A 19948-nucleotide genomic window follows, 5' to 3' on the forward strand; every position below is an offset into this window, starting at 1 on the left:
GTTTCTGTTAATTTAAATTAATGTCTGAATTAGCTTGAATTTTAGAGTGTCTGAGAATTTGTTGGTGGGAAGATAAAAAAAAATAGGTCTGATTACCAAAGTTGAGAGTGAGTCTAGATAAATGTATTTTTCCTCATCATCTCACATAAAAATAAAGAAAGTATACCAAAAATAAGACAATAGTATTATTGGACAGCCTAATGCTGTCCTGGAAATCAGTATGCAGGTATTTGACTACATATTTATTGGACCCATTGAAATGTTTTAGTGGCGCGTAAGTAAATTTTAGAGTGTATATGATGTCCAAACTAAAAGCACTTGTATTTTAGTTAGAATTAGCAGTTGAAAATCTTGTTGCAGAATATAAACTTCTCTGTTTTTGTCTGTGTATCTCACCTTGTTTGTAAAGAGATCTTAACAACAAAGGAAAAGTGTACCCTTAAAAAATCTGCATCCAGTGAATATTGCTGTTCTTACAACTGATGAGAAAATATGTCAGCCTTAAATTACCTATAACATTGGGAAGGACATATAGCTAAAATATAGTAAAATACATGTCTTTTATTTCAAGAAAATTATGCAGAGTATATTGTACGTAACCAAGAAATGAATACGTTATCAAATATGCAAATCCTGATTGACATGAGTTTCTAATCATTGTTGTATATATAAAGGTATTTTTCAATGCAATTCATTATATATATGTGGTGGTGTGATTTTTTTTTTACACACATAACAGTTGGTCTTGTCTTATTCCAAAAGTCAAATCAAAAATATTCTAGAATAAACTATTACGTAGTTTGATAAAATGGAGCAATAATTACTGTTATTTCATATTCTTTAGTTTTATTGGTAATATATAAAAGATGAACAATATGTTCAATTTTTCATAAGAAAAGCATTTTATCCAATGTATATATTGGATACTTGCTGTTTGCAAACATAGGTATTTTTTTGAACCTGGTCTTTTGTACTGAGTTACATACCCAGCTCTTTTTCTTTTGCAACAGGGTCTCATTAAGTTGGTAGGTTGTCTAGACTGGACTTGAACTTGCCATTCATCACCCTCAGCTTCTCAGAATACTGGGATTTCAGGCATGTGCTACCATGCTCTTCTACTGATAAATATATATCAAACTTAGTTTTATGAAAGCACATCATAACAGGGTTGATATTTAAAACACATAATTGGAAAGGTCTCTATTCACTAATAATAGATTCTGTTGGTTGTGTTTTTCTTAACAAAATAAATGAAATGATAGCATGTGAGTTTTGATTCTCTTGTTTTGACTATCACATTTAATCATGGTTACACAGTAGCACCAAAATCAGGACAAAATACAAGAATTACAGGGGAAATATTAAGTGATATGAGCTCATTGCATGCTTCAAAGTACCTCATTTTTGAGGAAAATAAAAATTTCCAACTGCCAAAACTTTGCTGTAGTTTCACCCAAATGAAATACACCCCTATCTGTCCCAAACTAAACAAAAGATACAATAGACTGATTTTTGAATAGATATGTTATCTACACTTTATAGACAGTCCATTTAAATAGAAAAAGATTGATTTTACATAAAGCAAGATAAAGTACAAAAGCACAGCTTTTGTAATTTTGGTAATATTGCAATTTTACAAACATATTGCATAGTATGTGTAAGAAAATAGTTCCATTTTTCATATATCTTATATACAAGAAAACATTTACATGAAAGTTACAAAACAAAATAAATGAATAGTGGACCTGATTTAAAGAACTATATAAATAAAGAATTGCTCAAACTCCAAATTACATGTTTCCAATGGTAGCGAATATCCTTGTACATCTTTAACCCTGTTTGGCTTTTATTTATAAATACTCAAATAAATGAGATATTAAGACTGAAAAAAAGAAAAATATATTTTATTATATTTCATCCCTTTAATGTTTTTTAATAACTTTTGCAAAGAGTGGAGCCGCATTAATTAGCACTTAAAAAAATAGCCCTCTTGTTCTAAAAGTATTTCAAATTAATTATATTTTTCAAAGAATTTATAGCAAGCAATGAAAGTTTAAACTCAGCTGAGTTAGTCTATCCTGAGTCCATTTTGGGATATAGTCTGTAGACACTGGGTTTATGAACATTGAGGATTCCTTATGCATGTATAAAAGATAAGTGAACCACTGTAACAAAGTTTTCCTTCTATGGCAAAATCGTCAACTTAATGGCTACAGCTCTGAATCCTGCCAGGAGTATGTGTACTACTTCACGTTATAGTTATAAGCCTCCAAATGGATCAGTTGAAGTAGCGATGTTGTAGAGCTGAATACAATAGAAATTCCAGTCTTTGGTCTTTGACACTTAAATAACTAATGAACTGTGGTTTAAAATAATAGGAATTAATTTAAAGTTGTTTAAAGAAATTTAAATGCAATCTTAATTAACTCTATGTTAATGTTATTTTTGCAACACTCATAAGTATAATATGTAGTAGTACATACAACAAGTAATTTATCCATGTATCTTTAAATATGGCCACATGAGCAATACTAATTAGACCAAAGCTGTGGCAAGTAAAAACGTGAGAAGATTTCACTTGTATAAAATTCAATGGTTAGTTTGGCTTTGATATTTGTAGATAATTTTCCCAATAAATACCTGCTGCTATTTTAATAATTTACTATTATGATATGGCCAATATTTTCTATAAATGAAAATGCTTATATGCATCACTTTCTAGACTATTGCTACCTGGTACAGTGTTATCAGATTTATAATGATATAATTCACCAAGACCTTTTTTGGTCCTAAATATCATCTTGATAAAAGGAGACACTGCCCAAGTGAGTCCTTATGGTAGAATATGTAGTTTCCAGTGAGAAGACACTACAAAAGTTGAGCAAAGGAATTCAGTGGTGAAAAGATCTTTTATCCAAAAAGAAGAATTATTTTTCTATAATGATAGAAAAGTCAACAGAAAGATTAAATTTGGTAACTATGTGTATAAATTTCCTAAACAGTTATTTTGAATGAGCTCCAAATATATTTTTCCCTTTTTAACATCAAACATAATACTGAAGCCTGTCAATCATGCATGAGGTCCCCAAAGTTATCTTAATATTTAAGTATAGCAAAAGAAGGAACAGAAAAAGGGACACACTAGGATATTGGAAAGATTTGTACTGCCACATATATAAGTAGCTTTAAAAATACTAAAGAAAATGGTAAATACTAGTTCAGATGAGACTATTGAATTACATATATCTGAATTTTGCTTAAGTGAATTACTCAGATTTACAAATGAATGTGACCCAACTAAACTTCTAGCTTAATGTATCTCTCTTACAGTTACATATGCAAAAGATAATTAAATATATTTCTTAAGGAAGTTGAACTGGAAATAAAAATCCTGGCTCCCTTTTAAGAAAATGTAGGTTCAGAAAATGTAAGTTCTTCAAATTGTAGTAAATGTGAAGTGTTTAATTGTCTAATATTCTGACCTGATTATCTACTAGGTTATGAAACTTATAGCTTGTGGTAAAATAAGAAAATAATAGAACTGTATAAACGTTAGAAACAAACCAGGAACATTGGAACATTTTTATTTTCTGAAATGTTTTATTGAAATACTCTAAAAGAAAAAAAAGATGAGTTCCCTTTATCTCTCTCTCTTTTTAACCCCCTATTCCAAACTGCACTCAAATGCCTCTTGTTTTATCTATTTCTGGCAAAGAATTAAACGTCAGGAACACTACCAACTCCCTAACTTCCTTCTACCCTTTTTTCTTCCTTCGAAACTGAAGGTGCAAATAAAAAGATAGCTGACTATGATCCATATAGTACACTTTAAATGAATAGTTTTTCTAAGTGTAATTTAGGGAACAGAAAATTTTCCATTCTTTTGTAAAATGTATTAAATTATGTTTATATATGTTCAGGTGTAAAAAATATTCTAGGAAAACAGTCAACAAATCTGTTTGAATAGATTGAAATTCAGGGACCTACAAATCATGAAAGAACCAATGTCGTGTTTAATAAGGAAATCAAGGACTTCTAGAATCAATCTCAGAAGCTTTCAGTAGAATCCTGAAATCTGAGACGGAGTCTATGCTTCATTCTGAGGAATCTAAGAGAGTCAGCCAAGTAGTTCCAATCAGTGATTTAGTGATGAATAGGGAAGTCTGTGTATCATTCTTTTATTATTAATTTGAGCAGATGTTTATACCATTTAGATATGCTTGTCCAAATCTTGAAGTTTTTATGCTACTTCTGAATTTTGTCTACATTTTCCAGACTATATATGAATTGAAAATCTGTCAATACAATTTGTTTTTCTTTTTACTCTTTTCATGCCTTCACCTCGTGTGATAAATAATTCAAGTATCCAGTGCTCCCTTCTACAGTCTATAGTTTTCATTCTTGGAATCAAAACATGTGAGAGCCCGAAGGAACCTCAAGGGGACATTTGATTCAAAAATTTTTATACAATGTTGAGTAAACCAAAGCCAGAGAACCATCTCAGATTTCCCGTCCAACCCAATTAATAACTAAAATAACAATGAAAAAGAATGTATTTCTAATCAAGGTAATGGTTCCCCTTTAAGAAACTTTCTAATTGTTTTAACTTAGGATTATAGAGCTTGGATATATTTTCCATTAATGCAAATTGTTTTCCTTAACGCAATGTAATGATTAGCACCCACGATTTCTCAAAATCTCTTTTATTATGCTTTGCATAGGTGCAAGGATTAGTGTATGAATTTCTCATTTTAAATTCTAATATTTGAATATGGATAAATTAAATTTCATATTATGATGTAAGGTTTTAGTCAATTATACATCTGAAAGTTTCTTCCAAATTTATTCAAAATCTGCATCGTAGCCTCAAAACACAAGCCAAGTGCTATTTTAAGAATAATAAAAATGAAGTAGCTTTAGGACTCCTCTCTTAAATTCAGGATTCATTCATTGAAACCGTCCTTTTCCAATCTGAAAAACTCTAGATAATGGTTCACTTTTCTGCTAAATTCACATTTCTCCCACTTTCATTAGCAAAACCACTTCAAAGGTTTCAATCTCCTACTTTACTCTGAGCTGTGGGGACCTGAACTTCAAAACTCTGGTGGCCAAGTACTCCCAAAATGAAATTTCTACACATCTGCTAATAGTATACATATGAGGAAAAATATTGCTTGACAGGTGAAAATTAAGGACTTACCTTAGTGTAATCAAGTTATCTTCCTATAATAGGAAATATTTAAAATAAATATACACTTTTATATTGCGTAGGTTTCAAGAATTTGAGTTGAGGAGTGGTATGATAAATGAATCTACAGTATTTTGTAGTTATTTATTAGGAGTTATTTTACACAAATAAGTAGTGGTGATTGGAAGGAACTGTGATCTCTTATTAGGATAGCATAATACTTTCTAAAAGTGACTAAGTGTTAGCAGTTGAAGAGAAGTGTGACTAAATTCCTTACAGAATTAATCAGATGAAGTAAACACACTTTAAAGATATTTTAACATTTTTCATTCTTACTGTTTAGTCAGGAATATTTAAATCTAACCTTCTTTAAATCTTAGCTTTCAATGTAAAGTAATGGGCAGTAACGTTTAAGATGATATCCCAATGGAAAGTGAATCCATTCTCAGCATTATGCATTGCATAAAAATTTATTTAAAGGTTGCTTGAATGTTTTCAGTCAAGATCAATTATAAAATGGATGGAACAAACAAGTTGTTCTACTAAAATTTAAATGTAAGTGATAGTATGTGAATTCTCTGGATTCCACACCATCAGTGATGTGCCTCTTAATCCTACCTTACTCCAATAAATCAAATGTTTTGTGAAAAAAGCAAATATGTTACATGCAATAGCCAAGTAAATATGATATAAGGCCATCCAGATCTGACAAATGACAGTATTATGGCATTGTGTTAATTATGTAAAGATTATATTGCTGAGTGCTTTCAAAACTACCTAATGTACAAAATTCTAGACTTAGTAGACAAAGAGTAACAACACATTGAATTTAAAGAAACAAATCAAACTCAAGAAGGGATTGTATCTTGTTTTGTTTTGTTTTTGTTAAAAACTGGTATTGAATTTAATTTTTAGTAAAGCAAGCATTACATAATGCTTCAAAAATTTAAAATTCGGGGATAAAAGTTTACATCCAAAAATATGAATGGAAAATTGTGCTTTCGGACTGTAGAATTTGTTTTCTTACAGGGTTAACCATCTCATCTCGCCATTGGATACTGGGAATTTCATCTATGTAATGTATATATGTGCAGTTCACATCCAGGTTCTGCAAAAGTCTAAAACTGTGTGCTTCACTTCATGTAGCAAAGGCACCTATGTTAATTCTCCCTTTTGAGCAAAAGTTATGATCCATTTTCCGGCTGAAGATGACTTTTCCATTTACAAGTACGTATAGCAGTTCAGTAAATCGCAAGAGAAGTTGGAGGCGAATTCCTGCTTGTAGTGGAAGAAGTTGCTCTGTGGACCATTTGAAGAAGCTCTGGACTGATCACAAGGGAAACCGAGCAGAACTGTGAAGCAGACGAACAGGAACAAAAGGCTTTTCTGGTGTGAGGAGAAATCAGTCACTTCAGCTCCACAAGCAGATGGTGCTACTGGACTGACAGGTGGAACCCACTCCTGCTGGAGAAAGGTAAAGTTTGCCATTGGGGCAGACACATAGTTCGTACACTGTCTGTCGAGAATTTGAGGAGCTTGATGAAGAAGATGAAAAGGAGCCAGTTGGTAGATTTCCCAGCCGGATTTTATCTGCATTTAGGAATATCTGGGGGCGGGGGAAGAAACTGTGTTTTAATTCATTACAGCATTCTGCATCCCTCTGGAACTTTGTGACATGATCTGATAAGATAGACTACATTAAAAACAATTCTATTGGCTTAACTGCCATGCTTTGTTGAACAAATAAATTACATTCCTATAGTATCATCCAAAAATTGTGCAGCCGTCTGTTGCTTTTGAAAGCTAACTCATTATGACAAAGTTCTCAATCTGAAAAGTAATATTATACAATCTGCTAAGTGGTCAGGTTACTCAACACTACAGAAAATTAATGATACTCTCAATTTAAATTCTCAAGTATGTCTAAAGAGTATACAAGTATATGAGAATATCATTGAACATGACTATCCTGAAGAGTCAGGCAATTAATTAAAAAATAGTTTTGCTCAATTTTCTAAATTTTCAGAAAACATGTTGACTCATAGTCTAGAGGTTATATTAGGAAGGTAATCAGCATAATTAATAACAGATACTCTATGTATACAATCAGAGTTTAAATATATTACCGGTTTTGAATAGTGACTTTGCTAAATTTTTTAACTTGAGGAATCACTGATCACAGACTGCCCACTTTTAGGGGCAGTGATTATGTTTTTTGAAATGCTTGGGGAAATTTTCAAATGAAAAATTGGATCATAGATTTGAATATGCAAAGAAACAATTTTCACTGCCTATTTCTTAATTATATTGCTATAAAATCTGATTTCTGCCTAAAAGAGAGGTAAGGTTTGTCTTTGGTTCTGGGCTACAGAACAGTGCATAGACTTGTGTCAGCGCACGCTGAGTGACATAACACTCTTCTTTTGCCTTGGAAATACCTTTCCCCAACGGGATTCTAATACGCTCCCCATCTAAACCAAGCTCATTTGCTTTCTCTTTCGAGAATATTCTCTAATGTTCCAGAATAGAAGGACTCTCTTTATTTAACTCTCATAAAAACTAAATGTTTGTAATACCTCATTGTTGTTGTTCTCTGAATATCTTACTTTATAATAAAATTATACTTTATTCTCTCTACTAACTCTGACCTTTTTATAAAAAGAGAATCATGCTATATTTTTGGTAACTTCAAAAACTGTACAGGCCACTCTACATACTTTCAAAACAAAGTGACTAAATAAATGAACAAATTATAAAATATATGAATAAATCATTGTCAAGAGCATTCTAAGTTAAGGTGTGATTCGAAATTTGTTTGTAGGTATAATGATTCTCAAAATATACTACTCCATAATACTTGGTTAAAGGGCAGAAAAAATAAAGGGAATGAAATTATTTCTTTTCTAGACATTAAAGGCAACATTTGCTTTTCTTACATGAAAGAAAGAAGTGCACAAACTAAGCAAATGCTATGCGTCTCTTTGGGCGGGGTGTTGGGACTCATTTCTTCTCACCCCATGTTTCCATAAAAAGGGACACCAATGAGTGTAACACTAATTTGTGAGACACTTCAGGCTTGTCCACAGAAGAGGAATGACGGTTGCTTTTATTCACTGAGTTTGAGAAAATGAGCTTTATGTAAGCCCTTTGCCATTCTTCTGGTATTTTTATGCTTGCATGGAAAAAATATTTTTGAACTTCAAAAAGCTTAAAAGGATAAATTACCCATCTGTGTGATTTTGATCTGAAAATCTAGAAGTGAATCTAGAAGTAAACAAATCAAAGAACAACTACTTAGGCAAAAAAAAATTCTTAAGACATAGCTAAGAGGAAGTGGAAAGCTAAAGAATGGGAAGGAGGATCACGTGGGACTAATAAAATTACTGTAAGATTTTTTTGGGTGGACCACTCTTTATAAAGCATAGAAAATAAATGTTGCACTAGGAAAACTATTCGGTATTTATACATGTGAGTTTGATTTATTTCACTTACGAGTATGGTCTCAAGTTGCATCCATTTATTTATAAATATCTCAATGTGATCATTCTTTATAGCTGAGTAGTACTCCATTGTATAAAAATACCACAACTTTTTATCCATTCCTCAGTTGATGGACACTTAGGTTGTTTCCAAGATCTGGCGATTACAAATTGTGCTGCTATAAACATGCGTGCACATATATCACTGGGGTATGATGCTTCAGTTTTTCTGGGAATATACCTAGAAGTGGAATAGCTGAGTCAAATGGGGCTTCCAGTCCCAGCTTTTTGAGAAATCTCCAGACCGACCTCCACAATGGTTGTACTAGTCTACACTCCCACCAACAGTGTAGGAGAGTTCCTTTTTTCATAAGTGAAATAAATCAAACTCACATATATAAATACCGAATAGTTTCCCTAGTGTAAGAAATGATAAGAATACATAAAAGTATGTGGTAATCATGATTCTCAATCATATTGGTTTTAATCCATATAATGTTATCACTCATTAATTGCAATGGTTTTAACCTGGGTTGTTCAATTTTAGTGTTGGTTAAAGTACGAATAGCTATTCTGAAGAAAACAACACATCATAAAAAAGCTAGTGCTGATTTAATATCATCTTGTTTTGAAGTCCCATCAAGCTGCTCTACATCTGTTTCCACTGGTTTTAACATGTTGTATCTTACTATATTTTACTATATGCGATAGTATAAACAAAATTTTTTATAGGGAAAGAGATAATATAGAAACCATTGTTTGTTTTCTGGTTCTAAATATCCTGTAATTTCTTCATTCTCTTGCATAGCTTCAGACTGACTTGATATGCTTGATGCGATAGTATATGAAGTTATACTCAAATAATTCAAGGAAGGAGGCACTATGGTGACTACTATTATGTTAGATTATCTGGGGGTGAAACACAATGATGCTTAAATAGTTCGGTTCTGACCTGTGTTGTTCTAATACAATGTCCTCCTTACCTCAATCCCATCCTTTTTTAAAAATTAATCTATTTTTTCAATTAAGGAAAAACTAAATTAAAAAATAACAGGATATATTACAGTAACTTTCTTGTTTTCCTATTAACCTGATATGCTCTCCCCATCTTGTTCTGTCAGATTTTACTATATTCTATTTTGTTTGATAGTATCAAGTTTGAGGGTATAGGCAACCACTTTGAAGGCAGTAAGATATACTATGATGCCCATTATGATTTGACTATTATCTTCTTTTGAAGTCCTGTAAGGTCTCCAGTGTAGGTTTTATTGGTCTTGTTCTGTACTATTTGATCAATTCTATTATACCTGACGATATAGGCAACTTTAAAAAAAAATAGCAAGAGGCACAATGGTAACCATTTTAGGTCACCTGATAGTCTATTTTTACATCATGTACTATGCCCATGTTCTAACCGACTCTGTTTTGTTTAGCCATGTTAGGTTTTATTCTCTCCAAAAAATAATAAGAATTGTAGGAGTAAAAAACCCCCAAAAGTGTAATTGTTATTAAAAAGAGAGGAAAGGAAGGTGATCTAAGGGATATAACTGCATGTATGTTTGAGTGTATAGGATGGAAATCCATATTACTGAACTTTTGTTGGATCATTGATCGGCACTGTCTGCAATATCATTGTATGAATGTTCACTTTACATGCTTTAATTTTATAATTTGGACAACTATTTCAAAGATGACAATATGTAACCTATTAACTAGTGATATCTTACTGTATTTTTTCCTTGAAATTCTGTATTACTTGTACCCTTTTACTGCTTTGTTTTTTTAAAATTTTTTTCCTTTCTTTTTTTCTTTAAATAATAAAAAAATTATAAAAAAATAAATGTTGCTAATTAGTTGTGGTTTTCAAGGCCTTGCTTGTATCAAGCCATGCCTCTGACATTCTCACTTGTGGAACTGGCTCTTTTACTTGGTACCGCCTGGAGAATGAACTGCACAATATAGTGCTTATCGTTCAAGTGAGTCTTGCAAGTGGCAACCTCAGAAAGAAACATAAACTGTGCAGTAATCTTTGGAGGACATGGCCTTGATGTGTGCAGCCAGGGTACTGTTCTCCAGCTTCCATCCTGTTAGGGGCTACTTGGGACTCTATCCAACTACATGCCTTAATTTCATGCATAATCTGAGATCCAAACTGTAGTTTCACCTAGGCAAAGGACTTAAGTTTCATTAATCAATAAATTCTTCACATGGGGCTGCTTGAAAGAGAAAATGCAATATTCTTGGCTTGAGACAGAAAAATAAGGTAAGAGGTAAGATAGGCTATTTTCCATTGATTTCTTCCAGTGCAGTATTCCTGAACCTCTCTATGGTTACAGTGTGGACGAGCTTGACTACATCCTGTTCTGTTAAGGTAGTTACAATAATTTTGCCAATTTCCCATTTCTAAAATTGATAGGTCTATTCTATACTATCCTCCAAAGCCATAATTCATTTTTTAAAAACTATTTCCTAGTCTAAGAATCATACAGCCAAAATTTTAAGTCACCGCTGATCACTTGCAGGCTACTGGAAATTAATTTATTCTATTCTGACATGTTGAAATCTGTTATCCTTAGGGAAATTCTCAATAATTGTTCAAGTAAAAATCTCTACCTTAGTGATTTTGATGCAAATGTTGTATGCTACTTATGCTATTATAACACCCATATTACACTACACAAAATTATGACTCTTTTTCTTCACTACTGAATTAGAAATTGTTTGCAATATTATGTTTGAAAATGACTGTGAATATGCTTCAGTAAATACTTTTATGTACAATTTTATTCTGCATTTCATCAATTATTCTATCTGAATATAATGTTTGTTGTGATCTTAAGTAATTTAAAAACTAAGGGTATGGACATTTTATTTTCTATATTGTAAGGTATCAATTTGTCTTTCTTTGATATGGTCAGCATAGAATTAGAAAAGAGCAATATTTTATATAATTTCACATTCCATAGTAGAATTACATGTTATTGTACTATGATAGAAAATGCTGTATCTTTCTGTAATTTTATTTTAATATAAAATAGACCACAGATTAAAATCTCTGTCTATGATTTATTTATAGCATTATACTCTCTTGGTAATTGAAGGCTAAGCTATCATTGAATCAAAGGATTATTGTGATTGAATAAAAGATATAAATACCTGGTTCATAAATAAGAACAGAACAGAGATTAGTGCTATTAATACTTAATATGGAGTACTGACTTTTAGTAATTTGAATTTAATGATTAACATGCTAAAATATTTTTAAGATACAAAATTTTAAAAAAGATTTATAGTCTGCCTTTGTGAATAAATTTTTGTAGTTTGCAATTGTAGGGAAAAAATTAATAAGACATGTAGATACAGTTTTTTAAATGTTAAGTATGTTTCTAGGTTATTTGCTTATATTACCAACCAAATTTGTAATATGATCTTATCAGTAAATCTGTTTATAAAAAGAAATCAAAACATGTAATTAAAATTTGTCTCAAATCAATGATTAAAATATTGTCCATATTTTATTCATTAGTTACTGCATTGTTTTATCTGATAGATGTGAAATGTCCAAATCCTCTCTTTCCAATTATCCTTCTATCTTCTCGACTTGGTCCTTATGAGTTTGAAATTTAAAAAAAACAAGTGAACACAGAGGAAGGGAATATGAAGGCTGTAATAATGTAGTCCTAACAGCAGTATGTCATATTTAGATCCTTAAGTGTCTTTGGAGTTGGAGAGAAGATTTATAGCATTAAAAGTGTTGCATACAAGAATATAAAGAATTAAGGAAGAATTAAAAATAAATAAGTAAATCCACTCAAGGCAAAAGAGTAACCAAGGAGATGTCTAGACAAATTTTAAAAAGAATATGAAAAAATACAAACAAAAGCAAAAATAATCCATAGAAATAAAAAATGCATGGGTTAAATGAAATATTAAATGCTAGGAAGGTCTTGGGAATGTAGACATGAATATAAAACATAAGTAGAATGAGGTGTAGAGAAATAAAGAAACTAGGAAACAAGTTCCAAGATACGGTAAGAGAATAAAAGTGTACATTTCTTCATAGTTTCAATGAAAGATTGGAAAGGTAATGGGTGAGTGCTAATATTTGAAGAGACAGTTTGAGGAATTTCCAGGGTTGACAGAAATGTAAACATGCACAAACAAAATCAAAATACATATAAGAAATAAGACAAATAAAATCTATGTGGTTTATCACAGCATAGTGGAATGGTGGGACGTCAAATGCAAGGATTATTTGATGCAAGCAAATAGTGGCATGTATATAATCTTCCAGGAAACACAAATTAAAATAAATAGTAAAATAATTTAGTTTTCTTTTTAGACAATTCCAGATGCCATTCATACAGAATTAAACCAACAAAATCAAGGTCCAAAATACTTTTTAGATGAAGATTTTCATTTATTTTAAATTTATTTTTATCTAAAGCAGAAAACAAATGCTGTACTTTTTAATGTTGTACCGTACAATGTGCATTAAATGTACCGACTGTGTAATACTTAAGTCCTGTTAAACGTATTTATCTTTTCAAACATTTGCCATTTCTTTATTGTGAAACCTTTCCAAATCTTCTCTCCTAGATATTTGAAATATTTAGTAAATTATTATATAGTGATCTATAGCCACTAAACTGTGCAATAGTACAAGAACTTCCTAATACTAAGTACAATAAATTAATATGCATTGATTAAACTTTGAAAGAAGCCTTTTCATGGCCAAAAGTGAGAAAAAAAGAACATTTTTATTTTTGATGTTATTGTGATAGTAATTATGTTTGTCTAGTGGAAATTACAAGCATTTAGATGCCCCACTTAAAACTACTTTGTGTATGTAGTTTGTGTACTACTTTGTATATGTATATAGAAAATATACAGACCTTTAATTTAGGAAAGTATCACTAGGTGTTTCAAATTTCATATTTAAGAAACATAAATATTCCTATAATTTAAATTTTCTCATGAAGTCATTCTGTATGTTCAAACTGGAATTTTATGCCCGTAACTAGACAGGGGACAGTGCAATTCCTCGCCTGGGGACTCACCTCCCCTTCTGTAGACTGTAAATGTAGTTCCTTCCGGCAGGTAGCCTTGAAGTCACCTGCAGCAGCGCTCACCTGGACTCCACGAGGAGCTTCCATAATCAAAGATCTGGTTGGTGATTCAAGCCTAAGAGGAAAGGAATGGAATCATTAACAATAAAGAGAAAAATGTCTATTGAACTAAAGACAATATATCAACTGAAAACAACGGAACAAAAAAGCTATAAGTAGGCATAAAATCTCTGCCATTTCAAGCAGAATTTCAATGTAGAATAAGTTTTAGAATATTTAATCGCCCTATTTATTTTGGGCTTATTGTAAAAATCCTAATTTGTTTACATCAATTATTTACTCTCATTTGTATGATTTAGTAAGAATTTCTTATGTTGCTTCCCTTTATAATGTTCATGAAAAGTAGGTCAAGATTTAAAGTTTACATGCTTAATCTTTTTATATATTATCAATATTAATGATGGAATTTTAGTAAACAAATTGGAATAATTTAGGATATACATATTCCTTAATAAAGAGTCAGCCTTGCAAAGATGAAAACTTTAATTCAACTCATTAATGTTGCAAACTTTTTAACAGTGTGCAAATTTTCTAAACTAGAAAAATTCCAAAGTACATATTACACTTCCAGAAATTAATTAAAATAAATACATAGCACATTTTGTGTATCAAATGACCTTTATCCAGTGTAATATCCATAGACTGACAATGGTCTGAGAAAGAAAAATCAAATGGGCAATAGTATACCAAGACTAGACTACAGAGCAAAAATATGAGCAGGAAAAAAGCTAATGTATAACAAGTGATTTTTTTTTTTTTTTGATAAATGTTCTGTTTTGAAGATGCAAATGCTTTGTTTCACTGAGCCATTCAGCCCCTCAAGCTCACATTCAACATAATCCAGAGCAACTGGTTTCCTTTGTGGCAGGAAGAGCCACATCGGAGAGATCTTTGAGGTTCAGCTCCTAGTTGCAGAAGTCAAACTTAGAGGGTTAAAAGCGCTGGGGAAGGGGCTGGGGATTTAACTCAGCGGCATAAGTGCCTGCCTTGTAAGCAGGCAGTCGTGAGTTTGATCCCTGGTACTGATAAAAACTAAAAAAAAGACAAAAAAAAAAAAAAAAAAGTGCTGGGGAAAGAGATGAATCAGGATTTAGAAAAAGTGATTCCAAAGCTTTCACCTGATTTGTTTTGTATTACATCTTAAAACACATTTGCAACTCTCATCTCCAGGAGCCATTGTGCTATCTTCATGCAATCCTTGGAAGTATCCAATTTTGATGATCTATTTTTAAGAAATGTCTGTGTTTTGCCATTGCTTTAAACAAAAATGATATTTTTCATACATTTTAAATCCTGACAAAAGACTCATAATCTTAGCACTTAAAAAACAAACAAAACAAAACCATCTCTTCCTGTAAGTGGCCCGAGATGACCTGTGAAAATGGTTTGCTACTCTCTTGACCCAGAAAATCCCACAAAATCATGCAAATCAACAAGGTCAAATCTTTGTGTTCACTTTAAGAACTCTTATGATGCTGCCCAGGCCAATAAGGGTATGCATATTTAAAAGTCCTCCAAGTGTCTGAAGCATGTCATATTAAAGAAGCAATCCATGACACTGCGGTGTTAAAACAGTGGAGTTGGTAGGTCTGCCCAAGCCAACAGTGGGGCTGGACACAGGGTTGGTGGCCCAAAAAGAGTGCTTCATTTTTGCTGTACATGCTTAAAAATGCAGAGTAATTCTGAACTTAAGGATTTAGAAGTAGATTCTCTAGTCATTGAACATATCCAAGTGAATAAAGCTCCCAACACTTATGGAGCTCAGATTCAGATTGACCCATATTTGTATTCCCCTGCCATAGTGAAATGATCATTATTGAAAACAAATAAACCATTTCTAGATCAGAAGAGGAAGTTGCACAGAAAGAAAAAATATCCCAGGAGAAACTGAAGAACCAAAACATTTTAATTCTTCTGGGAAGATATCCAGAAGGGGAATAGCTGGGTCAAATGGGACCCTGGTCCATACTATTTTCATTTTGGTAATTAGCCATAGCTACACTTGTATTTATAAATACTTTGATATGACTGAGCCATTCACACAGAAGATGGATAACAACTTAATTAAAATGACTTACTGTTAAGAAGCAGATCATTAATCTAATATTTGAGAAATACAACTTGGTGAGCTTATAATGGAAAAAAAAGCACATTTACTGATCCAGTAATTAATATAGTTCAACTTTTTCCAATGAAAATATTTTGAGGTTATTACTCATATATTTGATGGCTAAATGTTTATACCAAACATGCAAAAAGTTTATACTGCGTGATATTTTGTACTGGCACATTAAATATGGTAAATATTTCTGGGTGCTTGAGATTTTACATTTTCTTATTTATTATTTAATCAAAAATGTTTATTACATGCATATTCATGGTAGACATCGGTATTAATTGTCAGAATAATCACAGTGTAAAGCACATTTAGCACACTGAGAGCATCTCTGTTAAGGCAGCAGACTTTGGCAGCTGACTAAATCTAGGTTCAAGAATATTAGGCAGAATCAATAAACCTCAATTTTTATCTTCTCCAAATTGATAATTATGATGTCTGCTTAGGTCTTCATTGTAAAACTCAAAGGCGATAAGTATGCATGACACATCTTCCCCTGTTGGTTTCTCTCTGGTTCCTTGCTTTCTTCCATTCACTGGTGGAATCCTTTGCCACAGTGATGGAGATGAAGAAGCCAATAAAAATTTGATTATCTTAACCTTATGGAGATTTTGAATTTAAAAAAAAAAACTTGTCCACTTGATGTAATGAAAATTACTCTATAAATTAATAAAACTTCAGAAGAAGACTAAGGTAAATGAGAATCTGTGGTTTGTTTCATCTATTAAAAATATTCTGTCAATCCATTGGATAGAGAGAATTTGGAGAAAAATCAAAATTGATCTAGAAATTTTCCCATGTTTTAAAGTTCTGAGGTTGTAAGTTGTTTGCTCTTTAAACGTCAGAAGTGTGTGGCTGGCGATGGCTCAGAGCAACTGGGAGCAAATGCCTCAAAGGGAAAAGAATAGTACTACTCATGGTGAGCGAGTTTGTTAGCTTGGATCTAGGAGCCTGTAATGAACAACTCTGAGTCCTGAATGTTTTGGCACATGGTCAGCCTCTTGGGGAAATGGCTGAAACCCAAGGACACAGAGCTAAAATGATTGAGCTTAGTTTCTGATATTCAGTGGCGGTCAAACATATAAATTAGATTTTATAAGAATAGCTTCATTTCTTGCAACTAACTTTTTGGCTTAGCACACATATTTATGCAGCATGTTGTATAAAATAAAATTAGCAAAGTTACTGCAATTTTACACATTTCCAATTTCCTTAAGCGCTGCCATAATTAAAGACTTGAAAGTTCTAAGTATACATTGCAAGTCTTGATAAAATTAAAAGTAGCAATGCTTAAGCAAAATTTTGTTTGCTACTAAGATAGAAGTCTGTTTTGAATAATATCCAGTGCTCAGGAAAGTAATATGTACTAAGAATTTAAAATTGTTTAGGGAGTGTTCAATTAAAGAGTATGAAAATATTTGGATGGTTTCTAAATTCTATTATCAAATGAATATGTTGTATAGTCAAATAGTTTTTTGCAACTATAAAGTTAGAGAAAACTTATGAACCATTTTATAACTTTTCTTGCTTAGCAAAAACAAATAAACTAGTTATTGTGGGCCATATCCTAGCAGGACAAAAATATATATGGAGACCTTGACAGTCTTAAATTAACGCTATTTTGACTAGCAAAGTTTCATTGTAAACAATTACAGCTGCACTGTATTTGAATCATTCATTGTAGATATTTATAATTGGAGGAATATACACTATTTGGAGCTGTATATTGTCTCTAGTCATCATAAATGAAACAGAATAAAAGGACATTTCTTCATATAAATGTTGTACAAATTTTATTCTATGTCACCATCTAAACTTCAAGAGGGTAAAGTAATCTTTGCCTAAGAAAGTAATCTTTGTCTGTAACCATAGCAGTTTCCTCACTCTTTAAAAAGACACTGCAGTTATATATTCATATGATTCTATTATCTACTCGAGATCATTAAACAAATAGATGGAAACACAAAGTTTAAATGATATTATAAAAAGAAAGCATCACATATTACTAGCCATGTCAGCTTTGAAAAAGTGTTAAGATTATGTAATTATATATTTCTTGGATTATTTTGCAAATAATATTTTATCAAACCTTTATTGTAGCTATGCATTCTGGAAGGTATATTATAAATTGTAGGATATTAGAAAAACATTCTCTGTATTAAAATTATTGGTGCATACTATAAAATCATGCTAATTATTCCCAAGAATCTGCTTGAGAAATTGAGGTATAAACTCACCGAAACTTAATTACTATGTGCAAGAATTATATCAACATAATGAGGGAATTAAAGTAGAAATTTGAATAAGAAACTGTACATGGATTCTATTTCAAAATTTAAATCCAATTAAAATCTTCAGAGCACAATTACCTCATAAATAAAACCATAATTGCAACACATTTTAAAAATAGAATATTGTAGTCATGGCAAAGCAACATTAGATTAGCCCTTCTTTATTAGTGAGTTAGCCTTATAATTGCAGTAATGCAATAAAAGCTTATGCTAATAATAAGAAATACTCTGTGCTTAAAATTGTATGGATGGTCTCTCAAGCATTCCACCAACATGAAGAAATGAGTATTCTAATTATTCATACTTTATTTACAAATTATTTGAATATTGGGGTGGGTGAATTATTTCCTCAGGATTATGTTGTTAGTCCAATGATCCTAGAATAGGCAAAATGATCTTGAAAAAGAAGTAAGTTAGATAATTTAAAAGCTTATCACATAGCTGTATAAGGAAAAGTTCTGACATTGTATAAGGAAAATAAAACAATGGATAAAATAGATTCCATAAATGAACTTCCCTTGTGTGACAATATCATTTTTGATAAGGATAGTAAAATAATATAATAAGCAAGACAAGGTGTTATAAAAAATGATGCTAGAATAACCAATATTTAAATAAATGAACTTCAGTCTCTGCCAAGAACCACAATTGAAAGTAACACGAAAAACATGAAGATTTTAAAGGAAAATCTCTTTGTGATATTACAGTCAGCAAAGCAGTCAAGCCACAAAAAGTAATAACAAATATTCCAATATGTAAGTTAAATACTTTCACATTCAAAAGATGCCTTTCAAATCACCATTGAGGAAATGAATCTAGAACACATAAATCAGATAATATTCACTTGCACACAATGTGTGTACATACATACATATATGACTGATGTCCTTTAGATAGATATATAACCCTCTAGTTTAAATTAAAAACACTAAAACAATTAAAAAATGAATATAATACTTCATCAAACATTTCACTAAAGAAAATACGGAGCTGTCCAATGTTTACATGAAAAAAGTAAAAAAACCTAGTCACCGAGTAATGACAAATTTAGAACTAGAATGTGGTTCTAGTAAGTATCTATCAGAATGACTTGATTTAATAATATTGCTGACACCAAATATTGGTGACAGTGTGAAAGAACTGAAACTTCCATCTTACTTTAGTGGAAAAGTAAAACTATATAACCACTTTGGAAAATTCCGGCAAACCCAGAATTGTGCCGGGTGAATGAAATCTGACAAAGATGATGATATATTATATAATTCATTAGTAATTCTTGTGAAATGAGTTTCATCCAAACTGCCTTATTAACACAAGAAGGGAAAGGTGTTCTTCCTGGTGGATGAGGTCGAAATTTAATGATGAATGAACTTTCATGTCTTTGCATAGTTTTTTAAAAACAAGTAGGAAATTGCATATGCACTTTGAACATTAAAAATCATGTTGAAATCATTAGTGAGGTAGATGCAGATTTATTAAATTTTCTTTAAAATTTTATTTTGAGTGACAATAAAGCAAGAATTGCTTAAAAAGATATTTTGTATAAAGTTAGCTAGTACTTTAATATTTTTGCAATTACAAATTTGAAAACTGGTTAATGAAACACAATACAATCTTAAATATTTTCAACTTTTTTGAGAAATTAATATCTGAGAAATGTAAAATTTTCTCCTTGTAGAAATTCCTTCCAAATAATGCTTAAGAATTTGAAAGAAATAAAATGAACTTCTTAACACACTTCCCCA

At 31.4% G+C, this 19948-nt stretch overlaps 1 protein-coding gene across 4 annotated transcripts in view; it reads right to left on the minus strand.

The window, feature by feature from the left end:
• Nucleotides 1–1266: 1266 nt before the first annotated feature.
• Nucleotides 1267–19948, minus strand: part of Sgcz (sarcoglycan zeta) — a 943286-nt gene continuing 924604 nt past the window's right edge. For all 4 annotated transcript variants that reach the window (XM_063234590.1, XM_063234591.1, XM_063234588.1 and 1 more), the window contains 2 exons: nt 13728–13851; nt 1267–6794 (listed from right to left, as the gene is read on the minus strand). In XM_063234590.1, the coding sequence (XP_063090660.1) occupies nt 6600–6794; nt 13728–13851 (319 nt within the window). In that variant the 3' untranslated portion in view covers nt 1267–6599. The remainder of the gene's footprint in view (nt 6795–13727; nt 13852–19948) is intronic.

Source organism: Cavia porcellus, unplaced genomic scaffold, assembly GCF_034190915.1.
Source record: "Cavia porcellus strain 051 isolate PalLab524CR breed Dunkin Hartley unplaced genomic scaffold, mCavPor4.1 scaffold_24, whole genome shotgun sequence".
NCBI lineage: Eukaryota > Metazoa > Chordata > Mammalia > Rodentia > Caviidae > Cavia > Cavia porcellus.